The sequence below is a fragment of the Taurulus bubalis genome (assembly GCF_910589615.1).
Source record: "Taurulus bubalis genome assembly, chromosome: 15".
Lineage (NCBI taxonomy): Eukaryota > Metazoa > Chordata > Actinopteri > Perciformes > Cottidae > Taurulus > Taurulus bubalis.
Window position 1 is genome coordinate 10,952,847 of NC_136603.1, and position 27,502 is coordinate 10,980,348.

Below are 27,502 nucleotides of genomic sequence, written 5' to 3' on the forward strand. Positions count from 1 at the left end.
GTTAACACACAAGCGACACCTCTCTGTAATCGTAGTGATGCAGACAACAAGCTACAACTTAATTAACCTCCATTTGACCAAAACGGGCCGTTCTCCGAGCCGGATGGAGAGTCTGCAAAGTGCAATGCGAAAATACTACAAAAATATTCAATAAATTCACTGTTATAAAGTGTAGAATGACCAAAATCCTTTCATACATAAATGAGCTCACCCCTGTTCTACTCCAGCTGTTTGATGAAATGTGCTTTTGATTAATTATTATTAATTATGGTGAATTTTCATTAGAAATAATACAAATAAAGGAAAGAATAAATACATATATCAAGTTAATACCGGGAATATATTCTTCCTTTAGGCTACTTTTCTCCTCATTTCTTTTGTTTGCGAAAACAACCTGAATTTAAGTAGTCAGACTCACTGTAAGGGACTGAGCTGGCAGGATGGAGGAGTCACAGGTGGGGTTTCAAGAAATTGTGTTAACCAAAAATTAACCAAACAATTGACAAGATTAGCAACCAAGTTCTGGGCCAGAATGCAATTCAGACCTAACAAAGGGCGGCTGTGGCTCAGGTGATATAGCTGGTTTTACTCTAATCAGAATAAGGCTGAGTGAGTGTGAATAGGCTGGTTCAAGATGAACTGCGCCTCGCCTAAAAGGTAGATGAGAGCAGGCGGCATCATCAGGAGGCGTTGACTAAAAACTAAAGGTCAAGAGTCGGACAGGTTTCAGCCGTCTTTAAAGAATACACAGGAAGTCAGTTCCGATCTGTAGGCTACTTGTAGTTCACAGACGACGTTCTGATTTATGTGTTTGTAACTATACATTTATGTAGAAATGTGTGTAAAGCTGCATCCTTTGTTCTTTTTACGTCTGCCTGTGAAACACTTTACTACTCTCTTTTAAATGTGTTGTATAAATAAGTTAAATAAGATATGTTTTTAGATTAAACCTGAGACTAACAGCTACATATTGAGCGTTAAGTATTACAACTAAACAGAAAATAAGGATTTTCCAATCAGCTCTCTGATGGCGTTTCCCATCATGCACTGGGTCACGCAGTCGGTGGAGAGCTAGCCCTGCCAGAGACCCTAACCCTTAGTTAGCGGAAACGCGCCCGAAGCCTGTGAGTCCGTAAGGGTGGAGATTGGGCCCTACTGCGGCGCCTGGCTCTAAAATCTGGGGCCGCCTCGCTAACCACCATGCATTGCGCGACGATTGCCGGTGATCAATTCTGCGCAGGACTGGCTCATCTCGAACTAACCGTGTGTGTAAAGGGCTGAATGTTGACATGTAGTGTACAGCGTTTTGTGTGGTCAGAAGACTAGAAAGGAGTTGTATAAATGCAAGTGCATTTACAGACCTGACCCAATGAGCTGAAGTCAAACGGGGAAAACCTATATGATAGGTGATCAGACCATTCTTCAACCCTCCTGTTATGTTGCGGGTCAAATTGACCTGTTTGAAAATCTAGGAAAAATATTTTAAAGTACTTTTTCTGTATGAAACTTATTCTGCTTGCCTTAATTAGTGTAATCAACGTAAAAATAAATAAATATATATCATGTATTTGCTCCGCCCACACTCGTGGGCGAAACATCCAAAAGGTTTGCTTAGGAGTCCTACCAACATTACACGCTGCAGATACAAACTCAGCAGCTTACTGCAGGACAACATTAGCATCAGAAAGAAAAGGATGACAGCCCTGGAGGCTCTAGAGCACATCCTTGATCACGACAGTGAAATAGAGGAAGATGTGTCTGAAGATGAAGACCATCTTGAGGTCAATTTAGATTTCTAAAAAGTTTCTAATAAAGTTTACTTTATATACAAATCCGTATGACTCATTTGGCTTGATTTTGAGTGAGCGGGTCAATATGACCCTGAACAGCAGAGATGTCTCATCTCTATTTATCTATTTATCCATGAAAAAGCAAAAGCAAAAAAAAAGCAAATAAAATGTAGTAAAAAAATCATACAATGGTAGACTAATGCAATTTATGTTTAGGTTTTTCCAATGTACCTAAGAAATAGTTTGAACATGTATTTTTCATTAAAACGAGTGAGTTATCCTAATGGAACTATGACCTATGGAGGGGTGAATAACTCCATTCGACTAAAAACTGATTGAATAGAAACTATATTTATTAGGATTTTTTGGTTTCAGACAACTTTTGGATGATTCAAGCATCATTGCTGTACCTAAGAAACGAACATAACAACAAAGATGTAAAAAAAGACCACCAACTTAACTACAACAACAAAACACAGGACAGTAAATCTATTACTTTTAATATTTCAGTAATTAACCAAAACATACGGCACCAATTAAACTAATGTGTGTATAAAGATAAAATCTCTATGCCATGAAGTCCAAATTCTCCACTATGTGACAGAAATTCCATCCAATTAGCCATTTCCTGTATTTAAAGGCTCAGCTGGTGGAGGTGCATCCTTTTGCTTCAGTTTGCCAGATTTCCAGCAACTGCACCCTCAGCCCTGGTAACTCAAAGAAATTAGAACGACCCAAGTCATCAAAGTTATCCAAAAACAAACTTAAGTGTTGCTGTTAAGAAGTTAACTCAACAATGTGCACTACATCTGCCAACAATACTAAATGAGTGTGGTGTATGACAACAGTCTTTGCGTATGAAACAATACTAAATAATAAATTGATTATTAGGCTACGTGTAAACTTTAATAAACTAAATGGTGTGCCAGAGTGTTCCTGACATTTAAATCTGCTGTGTGGCAGCAGGGGCAGCCATCATATGGAAATGTTCTGCAATGTAATACCATGTACTCTGACTCTCTTACAGCGTCCAAGCCTGAAGCGATGAGTTCTAAGACCAAGAAAAAGTGAGTTGGCACCTCTGTTTTTATCTTGTTTTTATGTGCAAACTGAACCACCAAGAGGAACATGCTGTTTTGACCAAAGTGCAGTGATGCAACATTTGAGATGACACTGATTTGATAAGAAACCCCCAGCCCTAGGATTGCATATATGGCTTCATATTGCCTCAATAAGGAAAATAGCATCTTGTTTAAATGGACTGTAAATTCAGGCTCTTCATCCTCATCTTCATCTAAGCACTGCTGTATTGTGCAGAACATTATTATTGTATCAGACGGATGGAAAAATATCACATTAACCAGTAGACCTAGAGACTCACTGTAAAAGCAGTTAAATCAAGCTCATATTTATACTCATGGTAAGTGAGGGCAAGTGCTGTGTGTTGGTGTAGAAATGAGAGATTTTTTGCATGACTGATTATAAACAATAACAGTACATGACCATTTCTTAACCACTAACAATCCCTTATACAGGAGATGTTTGTATTCTTGGAGCACCCACCTGTATGTATTCCATACATTAATTAAACTTTTAAACTGCTGTACTGTGGTGACCCACATACGGACTGTGAGAGACATTCACCTAAGGGCTACTGTGCCTTTAAGAGCTGGTGGGGTCTCCGGGGTCGGGGTTGGTTTGTTGGGTTTGGTTTCCGGGAAGCGTGGGGGTTGTGCGCTGGCGCTATAGTACTGCACAAGTATTGTACATTTGATGTGGAGTTTGAGTAAACTATCTCGACTGCAACTACGCCTACTGTCTCGCTGTTTCCCAACTCTACAGTACGACTCAAAATCCACGTCGGTCCTGTTATAAGTGAACATTAAGGAGAGCAAGAGTCTTGTTTTAATTCCTTGTCTATAAGAGCGCAAAGCCACTACGATATACTTGTTAACATTATGGCTCTGAATCAATTTGTATTGATCAACAAGGAAGTAAGTAAAGCACTTAATGGCTAAACATACAAGTCAATTGTACATGCTGGTTGAACTTGACTCAAATCCCATCTCTTCCTTCCTTAATTGTTTCAGGAGGACTTCCTCTGTGTTGGTTTTAGTTTTAACTACTACTAATTCTCCCGCTTTTTTTTTAGAACGTCCTTTGGGGCGACAGCTCCGCCCTTCATTGACTACCTGCAGGATATTCTCCGTCGATATCCAGATGGTGGACAAATTTTGAAGGTGGGTACAATGCTCTGTCAAACACTGATCTATAGTAATTTATTTGTTAGCATTACATATTTTCTAACTGATAAATAGCAATAGTCTTTAGATCTAGCTCATACACATGGATTTTCAAAGTCTATTTAGTTTGGTATGACCAGCATGGTTGCTAAACATGTTGATCATGTTTGAATTTATTTTGAATCCTGAAAACAGGTAATTTTTATTTGATTTCTGAAATATATAAAGAAAATATTCAAATTGCACTTTTTTTCCTGCCAATAAAACAACAAATGATGTGTCACACTCAATGAATGCATGTATGACATTAGTTTTTAATAATATAAACCCAGAGGGGCCCCCAGGGACCACACAGCGTTTAGCAACATCTTTATGCAATTAATGCATTCCTTCTTGTCCCTGTTCAACAAAAATAGCAAACAAATATTGACACAAGGGCTTTATTCCCAGAGGTGTCAAAAGTATTCACATTCATTACTCAAGTAGAAGTATAGATACTAGGGTTTAAAAATACTTCTGTAAAAGTTGAAGTATCAACTCAAGCTTTTTACTTAAGTAAAAGTGTAAAAGTACTGGTTTCAAAACTACTTAAAAGTATACAAGTAAAAGTAATGTAAGGGGAATGTTTTTTTTCCATTAAGGACAAACTCTTAAGCCACGTCTCGGGCCTATAGTGCACTACCCCACCTCCCCCCAAAACAATCATTTTTATAAAGGCCATAATGACTATAATGTTTTAAAATGTTATGTTGAAAAATGTGGGATGCACTAGGCTACCCGTTTCAGCTGCATATATGCCCATTTAAAATGATCACATTGTAATACAATGCAAATACATTAAAGTACCATATGTGTACTGAGCATTAACATGCGTTTTATGGAGCGGAAGACATGATAACTACTTGCCTATAAGTATTGTAATAGTGCAAAATAGGCGGCGGTGGCGGCGACTCCGACATAAACACTTAAAGCTGTGGTTCTCAAACTTTTTCTGTAAATAACATAATTGTGTGACTCATCTGTGCTTTTATAAATAACAGAATAAAGAAAATTGCAATCACTTTCAAGTAAATCAGATTGCCCCATCAGACAATGTTTTGTGTAAGTTCTATCTGTGCAAAAAATGACTCATATTTAGTTACTACTAAATAGCTCATTGTGGAAAACAATAAGCTTTTAATTTTTTTTGCCAAACAAAACAGATTGAGTGCAGATATGTGAGCCATCAGGTTGTATCAGTATTAGTGGCTGCAGTAACCTGCTTTCCTCGACACATATGTTAACAACGGGGTTGTAGATTTGATACGGCTTCTCTCAATTCATTCTCAATATTGAGCTTAGATCTGTTTTTTTATTTTGAGAAACGCAACAGCAGGAAAAGACGAGCTCACGGAGCTCACTGCGTCGCGTCAAATCGCGCATGCGCAAGCGCAAGCGTAGCCTGTTAACGGCGTACCGTAACCATTTACCCGAAAGTACAGGCATTTGTCCATGTATTTATTAATGACTTAGTTTTTTATCCGTGTACTTTGTACTTTTGTAATATGTGAAGCCAGCAGCTCATTGTTGGTAGACAGTGTTGGGGTAGTTACTCAGAAAAAGTAACTAGTTACAAGTTACTAGTTACTTCTGAAAATTGTAACTAAATTACTTTACTAGTTACTGCATTTGAAAAGTAACTTCACTACTAGTTACTTTACTTTCCTTTTTTTAAGCAAATGTCCAAATTAACCGCAAAGATACATGGACAAACATCATGACCCTTTCATCACTTTATTTTCAATAAAGGGCATCTCTTAGCCCACATAGTATATTGTAAACATGTAAAACAAAATGGCATATAAAATTCAGCCATTAAATTGAACGAACATTTACCCTGTTCACACTGTCTGACCAAAGAAATAACTTTAAAATCCACAAACAACAGGATACAAGAGGCTATGTATGGTGGGGACATTCAGGTCGGTCAAACAGCATAACACATTGAAAACAGGCTTTTGGAAACATGAGACCCCACTAAAGCAAATGGGGGCCTACTCCTAAGAACAAAACCAGCTTGTTATAGGAATCATTGTAGTGGTTTAAGAAAAATAGAAAAATTAATGGCACTTTTTCCCATAAAATAGAAACAGAAATGCACTTAACCCAAAAAATAGAAACAGAAAATGCAATTAAATAAACAGAAAATTCACTTCATCTTTGCCTAAATAAACAGAAAGTGCACTATATCCTATAAAGTTTATCATTTTTCTCTATTCTTCAAAATAGCGATTGTATCGCATGAGTAAAAGTCTCTGGAATCTTTTTTCCGACAGCCTGTTCCTCCTTGGGGTCAGAACAATACTGCCCAGGCTGAAAAGCCTTTCCACAGTGTTGTAACTTGTTTTATTACATGATTTACTCTTATTGTGAAGAGCATGTAAACAGGAAGTACTTTTACTTTGAAGGCAGAAAGTACAATGATACGTGCTTGTTGACGCTAACTAATGTTGATGTTACGTGTGGAAAATATATACATGTCGGGTGCAAGAGCGCGTTCTCGATCGCTTTAACAGTTGTAATACTGCAGTTCACCACTAAAGTGATTCCGTTCATACCAGACGTGTCTTGTCCTCATTAGAAGCTCCACTTCATTACAGACAGGTGCACTTGATGGTATTGGAGTGTTGTATTGCTTTGTATTGCTCTAATATTAGGGTCACTTTGAGTTATTTGCCAATTTTCTAAAAAAAATATTTTTATTTGCTTGGTTCCAATAACAAAATATTCCAACAAATTGGCAAATGTGTTTTCCTGCCTTCAATCTCCCAACCTTTTTAGTCCTGCGCCCCGTGGCGCCCATTATCTCCAGAGCCACAACGTTGACTAACTTCATTTAAATTTCTGAAATACAGTAAAGCCTTGTGGGGAAAGTTCTGTCTGCTCAGAAAAAATAAACTTACCGTCAAGTTTATGTAATTACATAAAACCCCTAACCTCGCCGTCACTTTTGCGCGCGGCCGTAACGTTTCGCTAGATCAGCGGATTTCAATAAAAGACACTTCTTCGTAACCCTACAAGTTTGTAGGAGTCTAATAAACCACGATATATCCTTGTGTGTAGTATATTAGTACCGGAAAAATCCAAATGCGGCTGGACTGTTTTTTTCTCCCTACTCTCCTTCACATTTCTGACTCTGCAGGCTTACGTGGGCAAAGAATAATACCCAGCATGCCACAAACCGATGGTGTTTAGGCATAAAGGTTATAACCTTTACATTTTTTAAACGAACGACACAGTTTTTGGACTGAAACTCGTTGGTAACACCCCAAGGCTTTTTCGATTCTTCAGTTCATTATCTTTACAAAGAGGGGTCTTAGAACTCTGTAGGTTGTTGTTTAGGCGTTTAAAAGTGTTGTTTATTTGAAAATAATTATATAAAATAACACAAGTATTACAACTCATTTGGGGTTCATACGCCTACTTGAACAGACTTCACTAAGGCCTCTAGAACTCAGGGCTCAAAAGGTTAAGTTTTATTTTACCAGTGGCGGGCCGGAGGTTTTGTATATGCGCCTTCAGTGGATCAGCTGTTCGGCGCACCCACTATAACTTTGTTTAGGCCACCAGAGAAGGCTTAGAAGGCCCTGATGGCCCGCCACTGTATTTTACACTACATCAGATCTGTTTGTTTTTCTTAAATTACAGTTTGTGTGACAGTACTTTAGTTTATGGCCACTGTACAAAAGCCTTTTTTGTATTACGAACTTCAAAAACCTTGCTGCTTCCTATTAATGTAGATATCAGCTTTGTGGCATAATGCCGGTTGGATTTTCAAGAAGGCAGCTTTCTTGTAAAAGCAAACTATTTGGTTCTTTTGACACTGTGGTGTATAAAATGTAGGGGTGGGGGAAAAAAATGTTTGCGTGGCGATATTGTATTGATACAAGGAAGCCAAGCATCGATTTTGTATTTAATCAATTGTAAACATTTTGGTCCTAGAATAATACAATCAATTGCTTTTTCAGTCCACTAGATGGTGCTGCGTTGTTTTCTGGTGAGGTCAGCAGAGGTCCCAGATCAGCGTGATGGTAGGAGGTTGGTCAAAACAAACATGGAGATACCGGAGAAAGAAATTAGAAATGCGCCGTCCGCGTTTAAATCAAACGTCTGGGCCCTATTTCTCGTACCTGGCTAAACAAAGTCAAGCAGATGTCCTAATCTCTAGCTTAAATTAGCGAGATGATTGACATCAGGCTATCTGGGTTTCTTCACGGCTGATCCGCGCTGAAACGGTCTCGTTAATTCTAGCCAGACGTCAGTCATCTGGATAAATGCGCGCGCCCGCTCCTCTTCAGAAGGGATAATAATGGAGCACTGACACCACGATGTTCTAACAGTACAATGGCAAATAAACTCAGAGGAACCTCTTTTTATTTCTCTAATGAGAAGCAGGAGATGATTATCAAGGCATATGAGGAAGTCAATACCGTAGTCATTCACAGCAAACACGTTGCGAATATTCCACCGTTTTTGCAACATTGTTGCCGTGAACGCAACTTTAACAGCGACCCGGCTGCGAACCATAAGCGTCGCAAATATATCAGACAATTTAAATGTGTCAGTGTTGAGAAAATGTATCGGCTAATTTGAAGTGCTTCATCACCCAAATCAATCAGATTATATTTACGAATAAATATATACTTATGAGGATATACGTACTGTATGCACGTATGAATCATGTACTATATATGTGTATGGGCGGATCAGTATGTATGTATTATTCATAATCAGAAATTCAATCAATTGAAGCAGTGAAAATAAATTGTGTGTGATTCTCTGTATTCTCATCACGATCACCTTAATCATGTTCTACAATAATGATATGTATGGTGTACTAATAACACATCATGTCATATCATTATGAGTGCTTTCAACACATCCATAAGTTTCTTAAGAGCTAAATAAACTTAAGAACAGCGGCATGCAGCGGCTGATAGTCTGTGTCTGAGACGGCGATCAGCTGCGCCTGTGGTGATCAATGTCCGCGGCTCGAGAAGCTCTCGTAAATAAATTATTTCTTGCCGGCAAAATCTATAGCGCCGCGTACAGGAAGTCATGATAATGTAAAGGATGGATCCTGGCGATCTGAAAGAACTCTCTCCCTATAAAACTAATATAACTAATATCGCTCCTTCATCAATGAGGAAGGGAGCTGCCTTTTTTGTCCGTGGGAGTCGCCAGCTTATCCAGTGAATTTCAGTAAGCCTGCCCGGGAGCAGGTTTAAATTTTTGGATGTGTTGCTATGGTGATTTATCTAAGCTTGCTTCGAGAAACCGAGAAAGCCTGACCTACGTCATCTTATCCTGACAATTAGCCCGCTAACTCAGTAAGCCAGGTACGAGAAATAGGGCCCTGGACTTACTGTCTCTTGTACACCACGTGTTGTAGAAAATCCTTATTTTATGTGTAGTTGTAATATTTAACGCTCGATTGTTGACTATTCGTCTCATGTTTAATCTGAAAACATATCTTGTGTGGTTGATAATACAAAATCGTATTTATATAACACACATCAAAACCATTAGTAATGTATTTCACAGGCAGACATAAAGAACAAAGGATGCAGCTCCACACACATTTCTACATAAATATATATTTACAAACGCATATGAATAAATCCAAATGTGATCTGTAAACTACAAGTAGCCTAAAGTTCGGAACTAACAGGAAGTCATATTTTCTGTGACTTCCTGTGTATACATTAGGCTCGTTCGAGATGAGCGAGTTCTGCGCAGAATCGATCGGCGGCGATCGGCGCGCAATGCATGCCGGTGAGATTTGTGTCCGACTTGCTCCCGACTTGCTCTGACGTCATGCACACGTGGTCAACGATACTCTCACGAGATCAAGTCGCCGTCGATTTCAGAGTCAGCCGCCGCAGTTGCTTTCCAACGACTGCGTGGCCCAGTGCATGATGGGAAATCGTATTTATACAACACACATCAAAACTACTAGTAATGTATTTCACAGGCAGACATAAAAAGACCAAAGCATGCAGCTACACACACATTTCTACATTAATATATATTTACAAACATATATGAATAAATCCAAACGTGATCTGTAAACTACAAGTAGACAAAAGTTCGGAACTAACAGGAAGTGTGACTTCCTGTGTATACTTTGAAGGCAGCTGAAAACTGTCCGACTTGATTGCAGTTTATTGTCATCGCCTCCTGCTGCGGCCGCCTGCTCTCGTCTGGATTCCAGGCGAGGCGCAGCTCTAACGAACGAGCCTATTGAAGGCAGCTGAAAACTGTCCCACTTGATCGCAGTTTTTTGACAACGCCTCCTGCAGCGACCGCCTGCTCTCGTCTGGATTACAGGCGAGGCGCTGCTCTAACGAACGAGCCTAATGTGTCTCTGTCTGGAGACGGCCCGTGGAGCTAACATAGATAAGCACTGATTGCATTGTGTTTGGGAGAAATATGCTTACTTTGCAGAGACAGTATATGGTTAAGACTAGTTTAAAACACTGTCTAGTCCTACACTGACCAGCGGTGGATTGGCCATAGGGAGTACCGGGAGTTTTCCCGGTGGGCCGCTTCACTTCTGGGCCGGTCGAGAATTTTATTTGTTGACATTTGTCATGTTAGTCCATCTTCTCTTAAGTTGGCTACACACGTTCCGCATTCTGACACCGCAGCCTCTGCATGGGTTGTACCATGCGAGGAAGTTCACCCCTCCCAAATAGAGTTGGTTCGGTCCATTATGGAACCAACCAACTGCATTTGGGAGGATGCAAGGAAGTTCTCCCCTCCCAAATAGAGTTGGTTCGGTCCGTAGCCCGTCTTTTCCAAAAAGTTTTCTCAGATTGGCAGGGAGGATGGACGGGAGGAAGAGGGCAGGAGGGGCTGAAGAAGCCAGGATGAAAAAAAGAAAGGCATTGGAGGAGGATGCTGCCAAATGTGCCAAGCTTACCGATTTATTTTCAAGAGGACAAACACAAGTGGCAACTGGTAAAGAGAGACAAAGGCCTAATGATTAGCAACGTAATTATTCGGCTAACGTTGTAGCCTTGATTAATATCGTTGTAGCGTTGTCAACCTATTCCCAAGCAAAACATTAAATTGAATTAAAATATTAGCCTTTTTATATCACCCAAAATATGGCGATCCATAGACTTTGCAAATATTTATATATATATATATATATATATATTGATATTGAAGTATGCAGTAATATGACTCTTCATTTTTCTTTGTAGCTTCGGAGCAGCAGTTAAGATGTGTCCATTTGTGTCCATTTAATACTCTCACAGTACAACCTCCTCACAGATGCTTATCCTGTCATTAGGTTAGCATATACGTTTATGTTGACTTTGTCCATCACACAGGTTGCATGTGAGAGAAGCTTCTCAACCTCAAAATGTGTGAAGAATATGCTACGAAGCTCATTGAGGCAGAACAACTTGGAGGCGTTCATGTTAATGTGCACAAAGAAGGAAATCCTCATGTCTATAAGCAACGACACAGTTATAGACACAGAGGCTGAAACCAGTGCACTGCTTAGGCGGTTACTGATGCTGTAGATGCTGTTGGTGCTATTCACAATGTAAGTGTATACTGTACTGTGAGTTGAACTGTAAACATTAGTTCAATATGCCTCTTTGTTGAAGAGTGGGATACGTTTCAAATGTTTTATTTATTTATTTCTGCTTTTGTTAATTTATCAACCTATCCTTGTGGAATCGTGGAATATTTTTTGTTAACTTCTCATCTTAAGTGGATTATTATTGTTGTATTTAACCTTTACATTATTTGTTGGACCATGGTATTAATAAAAAAAAAACCTACAGGATAATAAGAGCTGAACTGTTGCTTCATTTATCCAATTTCCACTACCATGGAAAAAGTGGGCCGGTCTTGAGCATGAAATTCCCGGGCTGAAAATTGGCCCCACTCCGGCCCTGACACTGACTAGACTGTGACTTTTCATATGAGACTTTTCATATGTGAAAAGGTTATGCCGAGAAAATCTTCCATCACACTACGGATAAGTTTTCCTTTGGGGACAATTTGCAGTTGAAAAAAGGTATTAAATCGCAATATATTGCAATACTCAATATATTCCAAGACTCAATGTATCGCCATAGTATCGCAGTATCGCGATAATATCGCAGTATCGCGATAATATCGCATTGTGACTTAAGTATCGTGATAATATCGTATCACGACTTAATTATCGTGGTAATATCGTATCGCGGGACCTTTGGTGATTACCACCTCTAATTAAATGGTTTTGAAAATACCAGTGGCGCTAATTGAAAGAAAATGGTTAATATATTTTTCTACCCCATAATACTGGTAATTTGTTGTAAAACATGCCGGTTGGCGATGTGCTGGAAAGGACACATCACCAAGTACTATGTACAAATGAGAGCGATAAAGGGGTATGAGTTCCCCTCCCAAACGGGTTCAACCATACACCAGATAGGTGAGGGAGGTGTCAATCAAGCGCTGTTTGTACATGCCCACACATTCCTGAGACGCGGTCTAATTAGGCAACATACTTTCAGAGAAAACCCCTGTTTAGTTTGACTAACGGTGTGCTGGGGCTCTAACTATACTCTTGTGCAGATTTGGCGCTTGGCACAGTGGCAGTTGTGCAGAGGAACGTGGTAATCCTTGAGTGTTAGATTTGGTATGCTAAGCTCTAATAGTTATTGTTGTTATCTGCCAACAGGAGCTGATTCAAAATGCAGACGATGCTAAAGCCACAGAAGTGGTCTTCATCCATGATGAGAGAAGCTATGGAACTGAGAGCCTTTGGACCAATGAATTGGGAGAATACCAAGGTATGCAGCATCTTCAGAGGAAAGCCATGCTCTCGGGAGGTTATCAACAACAGTCGTGATGTATTTTTCAAGAAAGGATGTATATGGAAAAATTTATAAAATGAGCAAATGGAAGCAAATATTGTGAGCCAGTAATCAAATGTCAACCCTGGAGTTTGGATGTGATTGTTGTGATGTGGTTTTCTTCCCATAGTCCAGGTTGTTTTGGCAAATAGGAAAAGTGTAATGTTTCACCACAAAATATTTCTTTATCTTGAAATATATATATATATATATTTACATTTCTCTACATTTACAGCGGGCTGTGGTTACTACATTATGATATTTAAAAAAAAGTATAGGGTTCCTGTTTTAGTCAACGCTTTACAATATTGAGATCTTCTGGCAAAAATTGTCTAATGTCTACTGATTTATACCGTTTATTTTTTAAACGGTTTAAATAGGCTGAAGTTTAAACCAATCTACCTCACTCAATGCATGCTGGGATCGACTTCAAATTAATCAGTTTTAGAACATTTCACATTTGCTGACCTAAACAATCTTAATGTGTCCTAGTTTACTTCCAGCTGCAGTGCAATGAACCTATAGAAGGGAATGGGTCATTATGTCACTGAATTCATATCGGTGCCCAGCCTTTCGAATTCCATATGTATTTGATTTTAGTAGAGCTTTTTGTTGTCAATAACAAAAAAACATTACATTTTTAATGATGGTTAATAATATTCAGGAGGGCTAATGTTTCCTATAATTGTCAGGAATCACCAAATTTGATATGACTCCATATATCTGAACCTTTATACTGGTATTTGCAAAATTAGAATGGTGTCACAATGATGTACTGATCCTTCATTTGTTTATAAATTACTTGCCGCAGTTTATGCGAATAACATCAGTTGACAGGAAGTAAACATGGAGCTGAGCTGTTGCCTTGCACTGATTCTCCAGGGAGACATACTACAGAGAGACTGGAGGGAATGAACACACAAATGCATTAAATTATTACATCAGCACATTTCTTCCAAGCAATTTCTTTGATTTTGTGTTTGCAAAGGTCCTGCTCTCTACGCATACAACAATGCAGCGTTCACTGAGGATGACTGGAATGGAATTCAGATGGCGGGGCGGAGTGTCAAGCGCAATGACCCAAACAAAGTCGGGAGGTTTGGAATCGGCTTCAACTCTGTTTACCACATAACAGGTAAAACTATGTACAGATACAGTTGTGTACCAAATAGTCTCAGTTTCAGTTTTTTCGTATTTAAAGAACATGCATCGGAAATTAATGGGGCAAAATCTGTTTTACTTCATTCACAGATGTGCCAAGTATATTCAGTTCAGAGCACCTTGGCATGATGGACCCCCAAGAAAAAACATTTGGAGAAAGGAAGGGGGGTTTTCTGTGGTCTTTGGATGATACAGAACACCAAGTAGCTCTAACTACTATGCATGATCAGTTCCAACCTTTTCAAGATATAGTTTCACTTGTGAGCAAACAAGAATGGTCAAAAGTCATCATGGAGGATCAGCACTTTGACGGGACACTTTTCAGGTTCCCCTTGCGCAATAAGGCATCAGATATTTCTGATAATCTATATGACTCTAACAAGGTGGTTGAGCTTTTTGATAGCTTCATTGCAGATGCAGAGTTGAGCCTTCTATTCTTGAAAAATGTGACCTCTGTGTCCTTGAAACATATCGACGTAAATGGCATTGTTAACACCAGACTTGAAGTGGCCTCAGTCCCCACAGATGTCATTCTGGAGTCTGAAGACGAGCCAATCGTCGAGGGTTCAACAAGGTTCAAATTGATAACCCTTAACTCAGAGGACCAAAAAGAAACAAAGTGGCTTGTGACAACATGTACCTTGAAGGAAGGCAATGTTGAAAATCTTGATTCACTTGCAAAAAAGTTGAGCTTTTTCCCTCAAGTTGACTTGGCATTCCCTTGTGGTGAGAAGAGAGACTGTAGTGAGAGTAGACTGAGCTGCTTTCTTCCTCTCCCAAACAATGAACCCAACAAGACAGGACTCCCAGTTTATGTCAACGCATGCTTTGGTCTCACAGACAACAGAAGACACATCAAGTGGCAAGAGGAAGACCAGAAACATGATGAGCATGCTGTGTGGAATGAATTGCTGATGAAAGAGGTGCTCCCACAGGCATACCTCATGATTATTCAAGATGCCATCAAACTTGCTAAAGAATCTCTTCTGCCTGTCTCTTCCGTGTACGATCTGTGGCCAGATATCGCCCGGTTAAAGCACAAAGATAAATGGCATGCCGTTGCTCTGGATGTTTTTCATCACTTATTCAGACAGAATGTAGCTGTCCTTTCTCTTGCCAAAGATAAAAAAGAGTTCATCACACCATCAGAAGCCGTGTTCCCCTGTAATGGTCCAACAAGCCCTGATATATTGGCCGCCATTAAAAGGACTTTGGTTTCATGTGGAGAAAATCTTGTCACTTTACCAGGTTGTGTTGCAAGAGCTATAAAGGAGGCCTATCCACACCTCAACACCCTAAAACATGTGACTCCAACATTCCTACGGGACATTCTCCGTAGGATTAGTGTGCACACTATCTCTAAAGATGACAAACTCTGTCTTTTGGAATATGCTTTAAGTGATGGAAAATACAGAGAACTTGAGGGCCTTCAGCTACTTCCACTCAACGATGGCTCTTTCAGATCTTTCTCAAACCGAGAGGAGAACACTGCTTTAATTGACAGCAATGAATTTCCAAGGTAGGTTTTTAATTGTTTATTTTCTTTACAGTAGATGTTAAATAGATTAACAGAAGTTTATAATAATGAACTGTAATTTTAAAGCGATTACATACTAAGCTTCTAAAGCTATTACATACTAAGCTAGTATCATTAGTAATTAGTGATTGGCTCACACTTGCTTCAGTATATTAATTGACAATTACAATTTATTTTTGTTTAGATTATAAAATAATACATATTGTTTTGGTCACTAAATGTACACCAATACTATATGCCAATGGTTTTGTTACAAGCACAATGAACAAACGTATCCTCTGTGCAGAGTCTTGCTACCATGCTGCAAAGACCTCTTCATCCCAGATGATCTCAATCCAGCCTGCAGTGCCCACCTGAAAGAACTGGGCAGAAAAAGTAGGTGTCATTTTTATAGAAAAGTGATTTGAAAGTGATTTACATCTGTGGCTTTCACACTATACAAACATGTACGTATGATTGTATTTTTATTTTTATTTTTCAGATTTATTCAAGGTCATCAACATTGAAGCAGCCCATGTTGCCGAATATACAAGGAGGTATTTGCCACAGGACTGGAAGCAGATGAAGACGGGGCTCGTTACCTGGGACGTCAGCAGCAGCCATCATCCACCTTTAGACTGGCTCCAAGAATTCTGGAAATTTCTCAACACTCACTTCAAAGAGTTAAGTAGTTTCACTGGAATGCCATTAATACCAGTCAGCCCCCTGTCTGACAGTCAGCCTGTGTCACTAGCAAGACTAGAGCAGAACACAACCCTAATTTTTCAGAAAAGCAAGCAGATTAATTTGCCAGAACAAATCGCTCAGTTGGTGAACAAAGTTGGTGGTACAGTGGTGAGGGGAAACGATTGGCTCACACACAAAGACCTTGACTCGTATGTGCTGTGCCCATCTCCAAGGAGTGTCATGAAAGTCTTGGTGAATTTAAATTCTCAGGATCTCATCAGAGAATTCAAGACTGCCTCTTACAAAGCACAAGAAGAACTGAAAGATTATCTCTCTCATCTGGATTCTCATATGGATTCTCTCTCAACCAATGAGAAAGATTTACTCTCAAAGTTGCCACTGTTTCAGACCATGAAAGGTGTCCGTGTTGCAGCTCAATCAAAACAGGCTGTGCTTCTCATTTCTGGTCTGACAATACCAGCAGAGTTCCCTATGCCCGATTCTGTTGTGCAGTGTGCAACTGAGGCTGATCGCAGATTGTTAAAGCTGCTCAAAGTGAATCTCTTGGACACCGCGGAAGCAACCAATCTCCTCATTGATTGTATTGAGAGGGGGGCCTGCAGAAAAGAAGACACTGAGAAAGTCATGACTTGGATTTTACAGCATGGTAATATCCTTTTCTCTCAAAATCAGACCTTGAAACAGAAGTGTAAGGACTTGAGCTTCATTGAAGTGAATGGAAAGCTGAGAAAGACCTCAAGCTTTTTTGATCCAAGAATTGAAAACTTTAAAGTTATTTTTGAGTCTGATTTCTTCCCTCCACCTTTATATACTAGCACATCGCAGATGCTTCAAAGCCTAACGGATCTTGGATTGCTATATAAAGACGTAGATGTGTCACCTGAGCACTTGCTTCAAGCTGCCACACTGATTGACAGACTTCATGATGATTCTCAAACTGAAGCTCTCAATCGAGCTCAGGTGCTCTTGAAGATGTTGGATACTAATGATCTACTCTCAAAGTTTTCTCGTGAGCAGCTTCATTGCCTCAAGATGCTAAAATGGATCCCACGTCCTAAACCTGGTATTAAAAAAAAACACAACAATGACAAATTGCAGACAAGTTGTTTCTTCTGCCCAGATGAAATAAGACATTCTGTGTACGAGGACATTGTTGGGCATGTGATGCCTCTCGTGGGAAAGTTCAGCGACAGAGTGAGCAGCCAACTTGGTCTCAAACGCCTGCCTCCACCTGAAAAAGTGATGGATAATTTGTCAGTCTTGACATCAGAAGCGCAGAAAATGGCTGATCCTGACACAAATGTGGACTTCAAAAGGGAGTTGCACAGCATTTACAAACACATGCAAGACCACATCTCTGAATTTTCAACAATGATGACCAAGGACACACCCTGGCTGTGGAGCAACAACCAGTTTGTATCACTTCAGGATCTGGTTCTAGACTACCCACACAATCTTGATCTGAGCTCTTACATTGGGAAGGTGCCAAATGAATTTCGGCCCTACAAGATCTTGCTCCGGGAGTTTGGCCTGAAAATGTTGCTTTCAGATGAAGAAGTTGTTGCTATTCTTAATTCTATCCAGCAAACCATTGAAGAAAGGCAACCGCCAATTGCAAATTCCTCTGAGGTAAAAGTGTCAATCGAAATTCTTAACTGGCTGTGGAGAGAGAAGAAGACAGTTCAGGTTGACATCCCAGTGCCAGTCCTCATAGAGGGTGAACAACATACCCTAAAACCATTGTCAACCGCAGTCTTTTGTGATGTCAGCAAAAATGGATTGAAAGAGCTTAAGTACAGCCAGGAGGAAATTTATGTTGTACATGAAGAAATTCCAAAAGCAGCTGCTGAATGGTTTAACATCAGATTTCTCAGTACCCACATCCTTGATCCAGAGTTGGTGGGAATAGAACAGTGTGGACAATCTGAACCGATAACAATGAGGATAAAAAACATTCTTAAAGAGTATGACGAAGAAAATGACATCTTCAAAGAGCTCATCCAAAATGCAGAGGATGCTGGAGCAGACACCTGCAAATTCCTGGTGGATTTCCGAGTACACAAAGATAGCCCTGAAAGTCTCATTGACCCTGACATGGCTCTTTGTCAAGGACCTTGCCTTTGGACATTTAATAATGAGCAGTTCACAGCTGAGGATTGGAAAAATATTGTCAGAGTTGGTTCTGCCTCGAAGGAAAACAAGGTGGAGAAAATTGGAAAGTTTGGACTTGGATTCAATACTGTGTATCATGTGACAGATGTTCCTTCTATCCTCAGTGGCAACAGTCTTCTCATACTTGATCCAAATGTGACACATCTCAAGAAGCACATCAAATTGAATACAAATCCTGGAATCAAGCTGGATCTCTCTCAGAAAAGACTTTTTCATTGCTTTCCTGGTCAGTTTGGACCATATGAACGCATTTTTGATTGTAACTTCAGCAGACAAAGTCCCCCTGAGCCCTATCCGGGCACTCTGATCAGACTACCTTTCCGAACTGAAGAAGAGGCTTCAAAATCAGAAATAAGTTCAAAGGTGTATCACAAACACAATATCATCACTTTTCAACAGCACTTTACAGACAATTCAAAAACACACCTGTTGTTTTTGAAGAATATCAATACATTATCTCTCCAATGGATCTCAAACAATGCATCAACCCCTCCAAGAGATGACGAAATAGAAACTATCCTCACTGTCTCCAAAACCACTGTGAGTACAATGAGGATTCCTGATGAAACCAATATGTCAAAGCAACGTACCGCTGAGAAATCATTGATTAAACTTGATGGAAAATGCAAAGAGCTCATTGACTGCGGCACAGTCAACATTGTCCAAATAACCAGTGAGCAATCTGGTGTAACTGAAGTCCAGTCCTGGCTCCTGTACAACTGCTTTGGGACAGGTCAGTCTTTGCAAATGGCCCTTCAAGAAAACAAGCAAGCCAGGTTTTCTTTGCCCATTGGGGGGATTGCTGTGCCTTTGCAAAATGATCCAGACACTGGGAAACTGGCCTCATTTCAAACAGATCTTGTTGGACAGGCATTTTGCTTCCTTCCTCTTTCGATTCACACAGGTCTTCCAGTCAATGTAAATGGAACATTTGCTGTGACATGTAACCGAAAAGGTCTTTGGGAGAGTGGGGTGAAACATGACTGGAACAAAGCCCTTCTCCAGGATCCAGTAGTGACGGCATATGTTACTGCACTTTCAGCACTGAAGAAAATGTCTGAAAACAAGCAACTAGAATCTTACTGCTATCACACATTTTGGCCTGATAGAGAGAAAGTGAGTGAAATTTTCAAGCCTTTGGTTGATGCATTGTACTCCACCATTGCTCAGCACTCCAGTGGCCCAGAGCTATTCAGTGATGGAGAACATTGGTGCTCAATTAACAGTGCCATATTTCTACATGAGAACATTGAAGCAGATAAGGACATAAGTGCACTTGCAGTGCAGGTATGCAAGAAACATGCAAAAGCACCCAACCATGTTATTCCTCTTCCACTGTGGTTGAGAAATGGCTTCAAACAGTCCGGCCTCGAAACTGTTATACAGAAGAGAACATGGAACTGGGACACGTTTTACCAAGAAGTAGTGTTTAAAAACCTTGGTACCATGGATCCTAAGAGTAGAGATACTCTTGTGCTGCATGCTATTGACCTGAATAACACAGAAATTGACAAACTACTGGTCAACTATCCATGCATCCCCACAACAAGTGGACCGCTCCAGCATATCGGGAAACTTGTGAATCCGTCAGGGAAAGTGGCCTGTCTTTTTGAAACAGAAGAGGGACGCTTGCTTAGTGGTACCAAAAATGACTTTTGCTCCCCCAAAAGGATTCAACGCTTGTTGGAACTTGGAATGGCAAATCATTATCTCCCACTGGAAGACATCACACAGAAAGCAGGCACAATCCCCAAAACCTGGAGCACAGACAAAAAGAAGGCATATGGTCATTTGAATTGCCTTCTTGAACTTATGAAGAGTCACACAAATGACAAAGACTCCCCCCACTGGGAAACACTGAGGATGACTGAATTTCTCCCAGCATTTTCCCCCGGTGACACAAAAATGAAAGGAAATGTAGCATTTCAAAAACCCTCTGATATTTTTATTGGCAAATGCTCCCACCTTGTTAACATGACACACCATGTGCTTGATCATACCAATCTGAAAATACACAATGCTGATCCAGTCCTGCAAATGTTGGGAGTTCATGACAGCCCAGGGCCCGAGGAAGTGCTTCAGCAGCTGCAAGAAGCATGTGAGCAATCTGAATCCATTGACCCATCCATGCTTCACAAAATAGCATCTGAATGCTATAAGTTCCTGGATCAGTTGCTCAGTGATTCTGATGATTCCACTTTCATTTCCCAGAGGGCACATTCATTCCCATTCATTCTTGTTGGCAGTACATTTGTAAATGTGAATTGTGTCGCTGAAAATGGGCAATTTGAAGCAAAACCCTATCTCTATGTTCTTCCAACTGCCTTCAATAGTTTTAGGAGGCTCTGGGAAAGTGTAGGTGTTGAAAAATGTTTTACAGCGAGTCAGTTTCAAAATGTGCTCCAGGAACTGCACTCTCAACATGGCAACAAGACCCTGCCAAAGAGTGATTTCACAATTTGCCTCAGAATTCTCAAAGATGGGATATTTGAGGCAAACGAGGAAACAACCATTGATTATCTCCTACCCAACAAACATGCTGTCTTACAACCTGCGAGTGAGATGTTTTACAATGACAGCCCATGGATGCCAGTCGATTCAGGTGTCTCATTATGCCACGAGGATATCCCCCGAGTTATGGCACGCTACTTTGGAATCAAAACTACCAGGCATCATACCCTCAAAAACTACGAAGTTGAGAACATTTCACCATTTGCTTTTCAGTTTGAACAGCAGGAACCACTAACTGTTCGAATTAAAAATATAATCTCAGCCTACCCAGCAAAGAAGGATATCCTTAAAGAGCTCATTCAAAATGCTGACGATGCAGAGGCAACAGAAATTCACTTTGTTTGGGACAAACGACAGCATGGCAAAGAAAAAACATTTGGGAAAAAATGGAACCAGCTGCAGGGTCCAGCACTGTGTGTGTTCAACAACAAAGTATTTTCTGATACTGACCTGGCTGGCATTCAACAGCTGGGAGAAGGAGGAAAGCACAACTCTCCAGGGAAGATAGGAAAATACGGAGTAGGATTCAACTCTGTTTACCATCTGACTGACTGCCCCTCAATCCTCACTGGAGATGACATACTTTGCATTTCTGATCCCAATCAAAAATACATTGAAAGTTATTCGGACAAACCACTAGCCGGCACTGGCTATACACTAGCTGACACCTTCAAAAACATGTACATGGATGTCTACAAATCTTTTCTTCCAGACCTATTTCCTCTCAAAGAAGGCACCATGTTCAGATTACCTCTAAGGATGGGTACCATGGCAAACAGCTCTAAAATATCCCAGCAGGGAGTAACTGACCAGGATATGGAAGAACTATGCGCTGCACTCTCTGAAGATCCTGAAGGACTAATTATGTTTCTGAAAAACATCTGCAAAATACAAGTCCATGAAATCAATGACCATTCAGGGAAACCCGAAACCATCTTTGTGGTTGAAAAAAGTGTACCAAAGAAATGCAGAGAAATAAAAGATGCTTTTGCAAAACTTCAACAAAATGCGCTGCAATCTGACAAAGCAACAACGGCAGACAAGGCTATTTATGGAACCTTGATTTCAACCTCCAAGGAAAGACAAACTAGATGGATCATTGCGGAACAGTTTGGCTCATTTAAAAACAATGGTGATGGAGAGCTAACACTATCAGACAAACTTCCCCAAGTAGCCGTAGCAGCATGTGTGAGCCCGAAGATTGGCAAGAGTTCAGATCCAACACTATCCAGCCCAATGGATTTTCATGGACAAGCCTTTTGTTCACTTCCTTTGCCAGGGAAAACTGGACTGCCAGTGCATGTCAATGCAAACTTTGAGGTAGATTCGGCCAGGAAAAACCTTTGGAAAGAAGATGGGCAAAGTCGTAAATCTAACTGGAATGAATCTTTGAAACAGAATGTCATTGCTCCACTGTATGCAGATCTCCTTCATTATATCAGTTGTGGCATTGCAAAAAAGAAAAAAGTCCTTTATGAACATATAAAGGACTTTGTATGTTTTTGGCCAACTGCGTCCAAAGAGGTTGTCCAAGATTGGCACGAAATGATCCATGAGGTATACAGATCAATCAAAGAAAGAGGCCTGAATGTGATTCCAGTGATGAGGAGCTCCACACAAAAAATTGCAGGCCAAGAATTTTTGCAGTACTCTTTCGACTGGTGTAACGTCAGGGAAACTGAAACAACTAAGGCACCTTACCTGACACACTTGACAACACATGACGAGATCCATCTCATTTTGGAAAATCTTGGAATGACTTTGGTTCCATCTTCCATGCAAAAAGTTTGGAAAAGTTTCCGATCCGCTGACATTAAATTGAAAGATGTGAAGCCTTCAACTGTCCAGACTTTCCTGAGAGAAAAACCCCTCAATGACCCAACCCAAACAGATGAGCAATTACCATTGCCCATAACTGCTACTCTGATCAGAGATGAAATGAGATTTTCAAAGCTCTTGAGTTTCTGCTTAAATGATGTAAACGTTGGGATCACCAAGGACAACTCCAGTTCACTCAATGGGCTTCCACTTCTTCTCACGAGAGATAAAGTGTTAAGAGTGTTTAACTCTAAATCTCCCACGCTGATGTCAAGATATGAAGATCTGTTCATTGGCTACAAGGCCCAATTTGCAGATTATAAAACCAACGAGCCTCACATGCTAGCTCTACAAAGTTACAGCCTTGTCCAAAGTTTGACGGTTCCTTGTGCAGCAGAATATCTGAAGCCGTTAATTCAGCAGCTTCTCCAGAAGTGTGAAGTTGATCAACACAGTGGTCTTCACGTCCCAAACGAGACAACATTGAAGTGGTTACAATCACTTTGGAGGTTCTTAATGAGTAAAATTAAACCTGCAACATCTAGCGGTGATAAACAAAGCCTGACATTAAGTGATGTGAGGAAACTCTTCAATGACTGCTGCATTTTACCTGTTGTGTGTCCAAGGTTAAGCAACAAGCTCTTCCTGCAAACAATGAAAGACATGCCAAGTGTGATTCAGTTTGCTTCAGAAAAAGACATATCAAGCGTCCTCTTTAAACTTGGTTTTATGAAGCTTGACAGTGTATTCTTCACAAAGATACATGTTGACCGAAATGATATTTCACTTCTATCCTCAGAACTTATGGATGTGAATGATAAAAGCTCTGTGTTGCACCAGGTCGTCAAAATAAACCACTCGGAGTTTTCCAAGCTTTCTATTGACGAGATGATTGAGCTACAGCGTTTCCTGCAGTCTGGAGTATCCAAGTCCGAAGACAAACAAGAGTATCAGAGAAACCTCAAATCATTGCCCTTATTTGAAACAATCCATGGTACCAGAGTGAGGATTGATGGGCCTGAAGAGGTATTTATCCTCGACAGAATGTATTCAAATGCATTTACAGATTTGTTCTTGCTGTCCGAAAGCAACAACATTTTTCTCCAAAATAATCTAGAGAACAAGGGTCTGTCACAAATATTAAACATCAAAACCCTGACTGATTTGGACTATTTCATGAAGTTCATTTTGCCCATTGTACACACACTCACAGAGAAGCAGATGCTTCACTGCCTCCAACTGTTGCTGTCACCGCAATTCGGTTACTTTGAGCATAAGGACACAATCATCTCCTCAATGAAGACAGTGAGATTGATTCGCAATTCTCAAGGCAGATTGGAGACAGCATCATACTACTTTGATGAGAGTGTCGAGCTATACAAGAAAATGTTGCCCCAAGAGAGATTTGTGCCCAAGACATTTTGGACTGAGCTGTGTGAAGGAAATCTACAAGACAGAGCAAAAGACTTACTCAGAGACCTTGGAATGAACCATGTTGTGTCAAAAGATGACATCATGAATTTTGCACAACAGCTAGAATCAGAGGCAAAAGACAATGGTCAACTTAAAGAGTTGAAAGAGAAATCATCACTAATTTTCAAAGCAGCCTTGAATAGAATGAGTGACGACAAAGACAAAAAGGAAAAGTTGCTGGAGAGCATAGCTGGCATCAAGTTCATTTTCCCTGTGGAAATTAAAAAAGAACTGTGCAACTATCACCGACCATTTGCTTCTGGGAGAACTGTTGGAATAAGAGGGTCTTTGATTGATAGCGACCCTAAGCATTCAGAATTGATTTGGTCTTCAATGCCAATTATACATCTACCGGTTTATAAGTCACCGAAGCTCCTGACAATGTTGAAAAATGCAGGGGCACTTGAACAACCACCTTCACACTGTGTTACCACGAACATGAGAAACATCTGTCAGTCGCCATGTAAAACTGACCAGTTGATCCAAACCCGTGCTAAAGTGTTTCGAAGTGCGTATGCCTACCTGCAAGCAAACGAGTTTGAAGGACAACCAATGGCTGGTCTTCCAGTTGTGTTGGTTGAAAAAGACAAAGAACTTGTGAGGACTGATTATGCGTTTTTTTCCCTCCCTCATGACTGCGAGTTCAGACAGTATTTGTACAACATTTCTAAGCATGATGTCATGTTCAAAGACTTCTTCAAGAAAATTGGTGTGAAGGACAGACCTACTGCAGCTCACTATTGTCATGTTCTGGCAGCAGTTTATGCTGATTCCTGTGATAAGCCACAACTCCACCCAAACCAACAGAAAACCGTGAAACGTGCGGTTCAGCAGTTTTTCACGTTATTAAAATCTGAAAAAAAACAGTCCCTTGACGATGTAAAGACTTTGTATCTTCCTGCAGTAGATGGTAAATTATATTCATCATGCACAATCTACTACAATGACACAGTTTTTGAGGTCAAAAGGTTAGAAGAAGCGCTGGAGAATAAGTTCTTGTTGCTCGAGAAAGTCAGTGAATGTCATTTGGGCAGTGACATATATAAGCATCATCAATTGCTGCAATTGCTGCCTCAGAATTTCAAGCCTAAAATGTTGTCTCAGATCACTGAGGAGAAAGTAGTGGACTCACACATGCAGCGTTGTGAGCTTGAATCTGACTGTGAATTTAGTGGATGGTTTGACAAACGTCTGTCCTCAAGAGCCTTTAGACATGGACTAATTTGTCTGATCAGACATCAGTCGAAGGGAGAAATAACACAAGAGGCTGCTACTGAGATGTGCAAGAATATTTTTGGCAGTATTCAGATTGTTTGCTGCAAAAGTCTCCAAACAATGCTTTGGGTGAATCAACAGCCACTAAACAAAACTGCCACTGAAACCAATGTTTTTGTCAAACAAGGGCAACAAAGTTGCCTCTTTTACTTGAAACACAACGATGCCATAGACCCCAAGGTGATAAGTGACATCAGTATGGCATTGACAAAAAAGATGAATGCTCTTTTAGATAACATAATGGAAAGAAATCAATCCCTAGTCCTCCCACAACTTATCGTGTGTAACAGTTTTTCAGAGGTTCTGAAATGTCTGTCTGAAAATGGGATCCATGACAGTGCTGAAACTGAAAGTGTCCTCAATCCACCAGCCCCTGGATCAGAAATTCCTGAGGAATGGCATGATTCCTTAGACATGAGCATCCTCAATAACTTTGAAGAGGGGGAATATGTTGGCTACAACATTAACGACAAGTACATTTATGCAGTTGTTGTTGAAGAACTGCCCGGTCACTCTGGACCATATTCACAAAGATACAAAATAGAAGTTGGAGAAGTTGAGCCAATTGAAGTCAGTTGTCTTGACCTGTATCAGTTTAAACGACAAAAGAAAGCAGAACGTGGAGGGAGGACTTGCACATCTGCTGAAGCTTCTTGCATGGAGCTGGTGCCACTAGCAGGAGCTGTGCCCCATTCTTCCCAACCATCAGCTACAAGTTCCTCAGCTACAAGTTCCTCATCTACAAGGTCCTCACCAGCAACTATTGACGAAACCAAAAGAGAAATTGACAAATGTCTGACAGATATCTGGATGCTTCCTGAGGAGGAGAGGCATAAAACCATCAAACGACTGTACCTTAGATGGCATCCTGACAAAAATCCTGACTGCCAACACCTCGCCACTGAGGCATTCAAGTACTTACAGAATCAAATCGATGAGCTCAGCAGAGGCAAAGGGAAAGGCAAAGGCAACACTGGAGGCTCTTACCACTCGAGCAGAAACTCAGATTTTAGCGACTTCTATTCGCAATGGAATCAGGAGGCCGGGCATCACAGACGTGGCCGAGAGAGATTCTCCAGAGCCAACCATTCCTACAACTTTTGGACCCACAATGAAAATGTCCCGAGTCCAAACAAAGAGGAGGCCCAGCGCTGGTGTCGACAAGCTCGCTGTGATCTCAACGCAGCTTACAAAGACGTTGGTGGGGCGAGCACAGAGTGGTGTCTGTTCAAAATCCACCAAGCGGTGGAAAAGTCTCTCATAGCTGCACAGTATAAACGAGATGGTCAACATCCTGCCAGCAGCTCCATTTCAGCCCTTGCTGCGCAGGTTTCACTCTACAACCTCCGACTGAGAGTTCTGCCTGAGATTGTCGAGACTCTGAAAACTCTGGGAGTGGATGCCAAAAAGACTCAGTATCCAAACTATCATCAATTTCCCCGCATTCCAAATGATCAGTTTAAATCAGAGAATGAAATGGTCGCGCTGAACAAAGCATCGGAGCTTCTCAGTAAAGTAGAGGCATATGTGAATTAGAGATTGGAGACAAACAGACATGTCATGTTGTGCAAATGCTGCGAGCCATATCGTGATATTGAAACATTACTAGAAACAAAATAATGGCATCACAGACATACTTATGTTGTAAACATTCTGAAATGGAAGATATCTTTTTGAGTCTTTACTGAAGACCAGTTTATATATCACTATGTGAATTTGTTATGAAAATGAAAAGGATTATTTTTGCAATATTATCAGTTATAACCACCCTCAGAGGACCAATATAACCATTGTGCAACTTTGTCCTGAAAATGAAAATATGAACATTTTTTGTTTTGCAATGTTATCATTCATAACTACGCATTGAGTACCAATATATATAATCAGTTTATGACCTTATTAAGTGGTAATTTGGCAGTTTATTTTTTGCAA

At 40.3% G+C, this 27,502-nt stretch overlaps 1 protein-coding gene across 1 annotated transcript; it reads left to right on the forward strand.

Moving 5' to 3' along the window:
- Positions 1-2,795: 2,795 nt before the first annotated feature.
- On the forward strand, positions 2,796-27,106 carry sacs2 (sacsin molecular chaperone 2; the record flags this gene model as incomplete). The annotated part of the gene is made up of 7 exons (XM_079230595.1): positions 2,796-2,857; positions 3,943-4,030; positions 12,762-12,873; positions 13,925-14,071; positions 14,188-15,616; positions 15,921-16,009; positions 16,116-27,106. The coding sequence occupies 7 exons, from the start codon at positions 2,796-2,798 to the stop codon at positions 27,104-27,106; spliced, it is 12,918 nt and encodes a 4,305-aa protein (XP_079086721.1).
- Between the last annotated feature and the right edge of the window lie 396 nt (positions 27,107-27,502).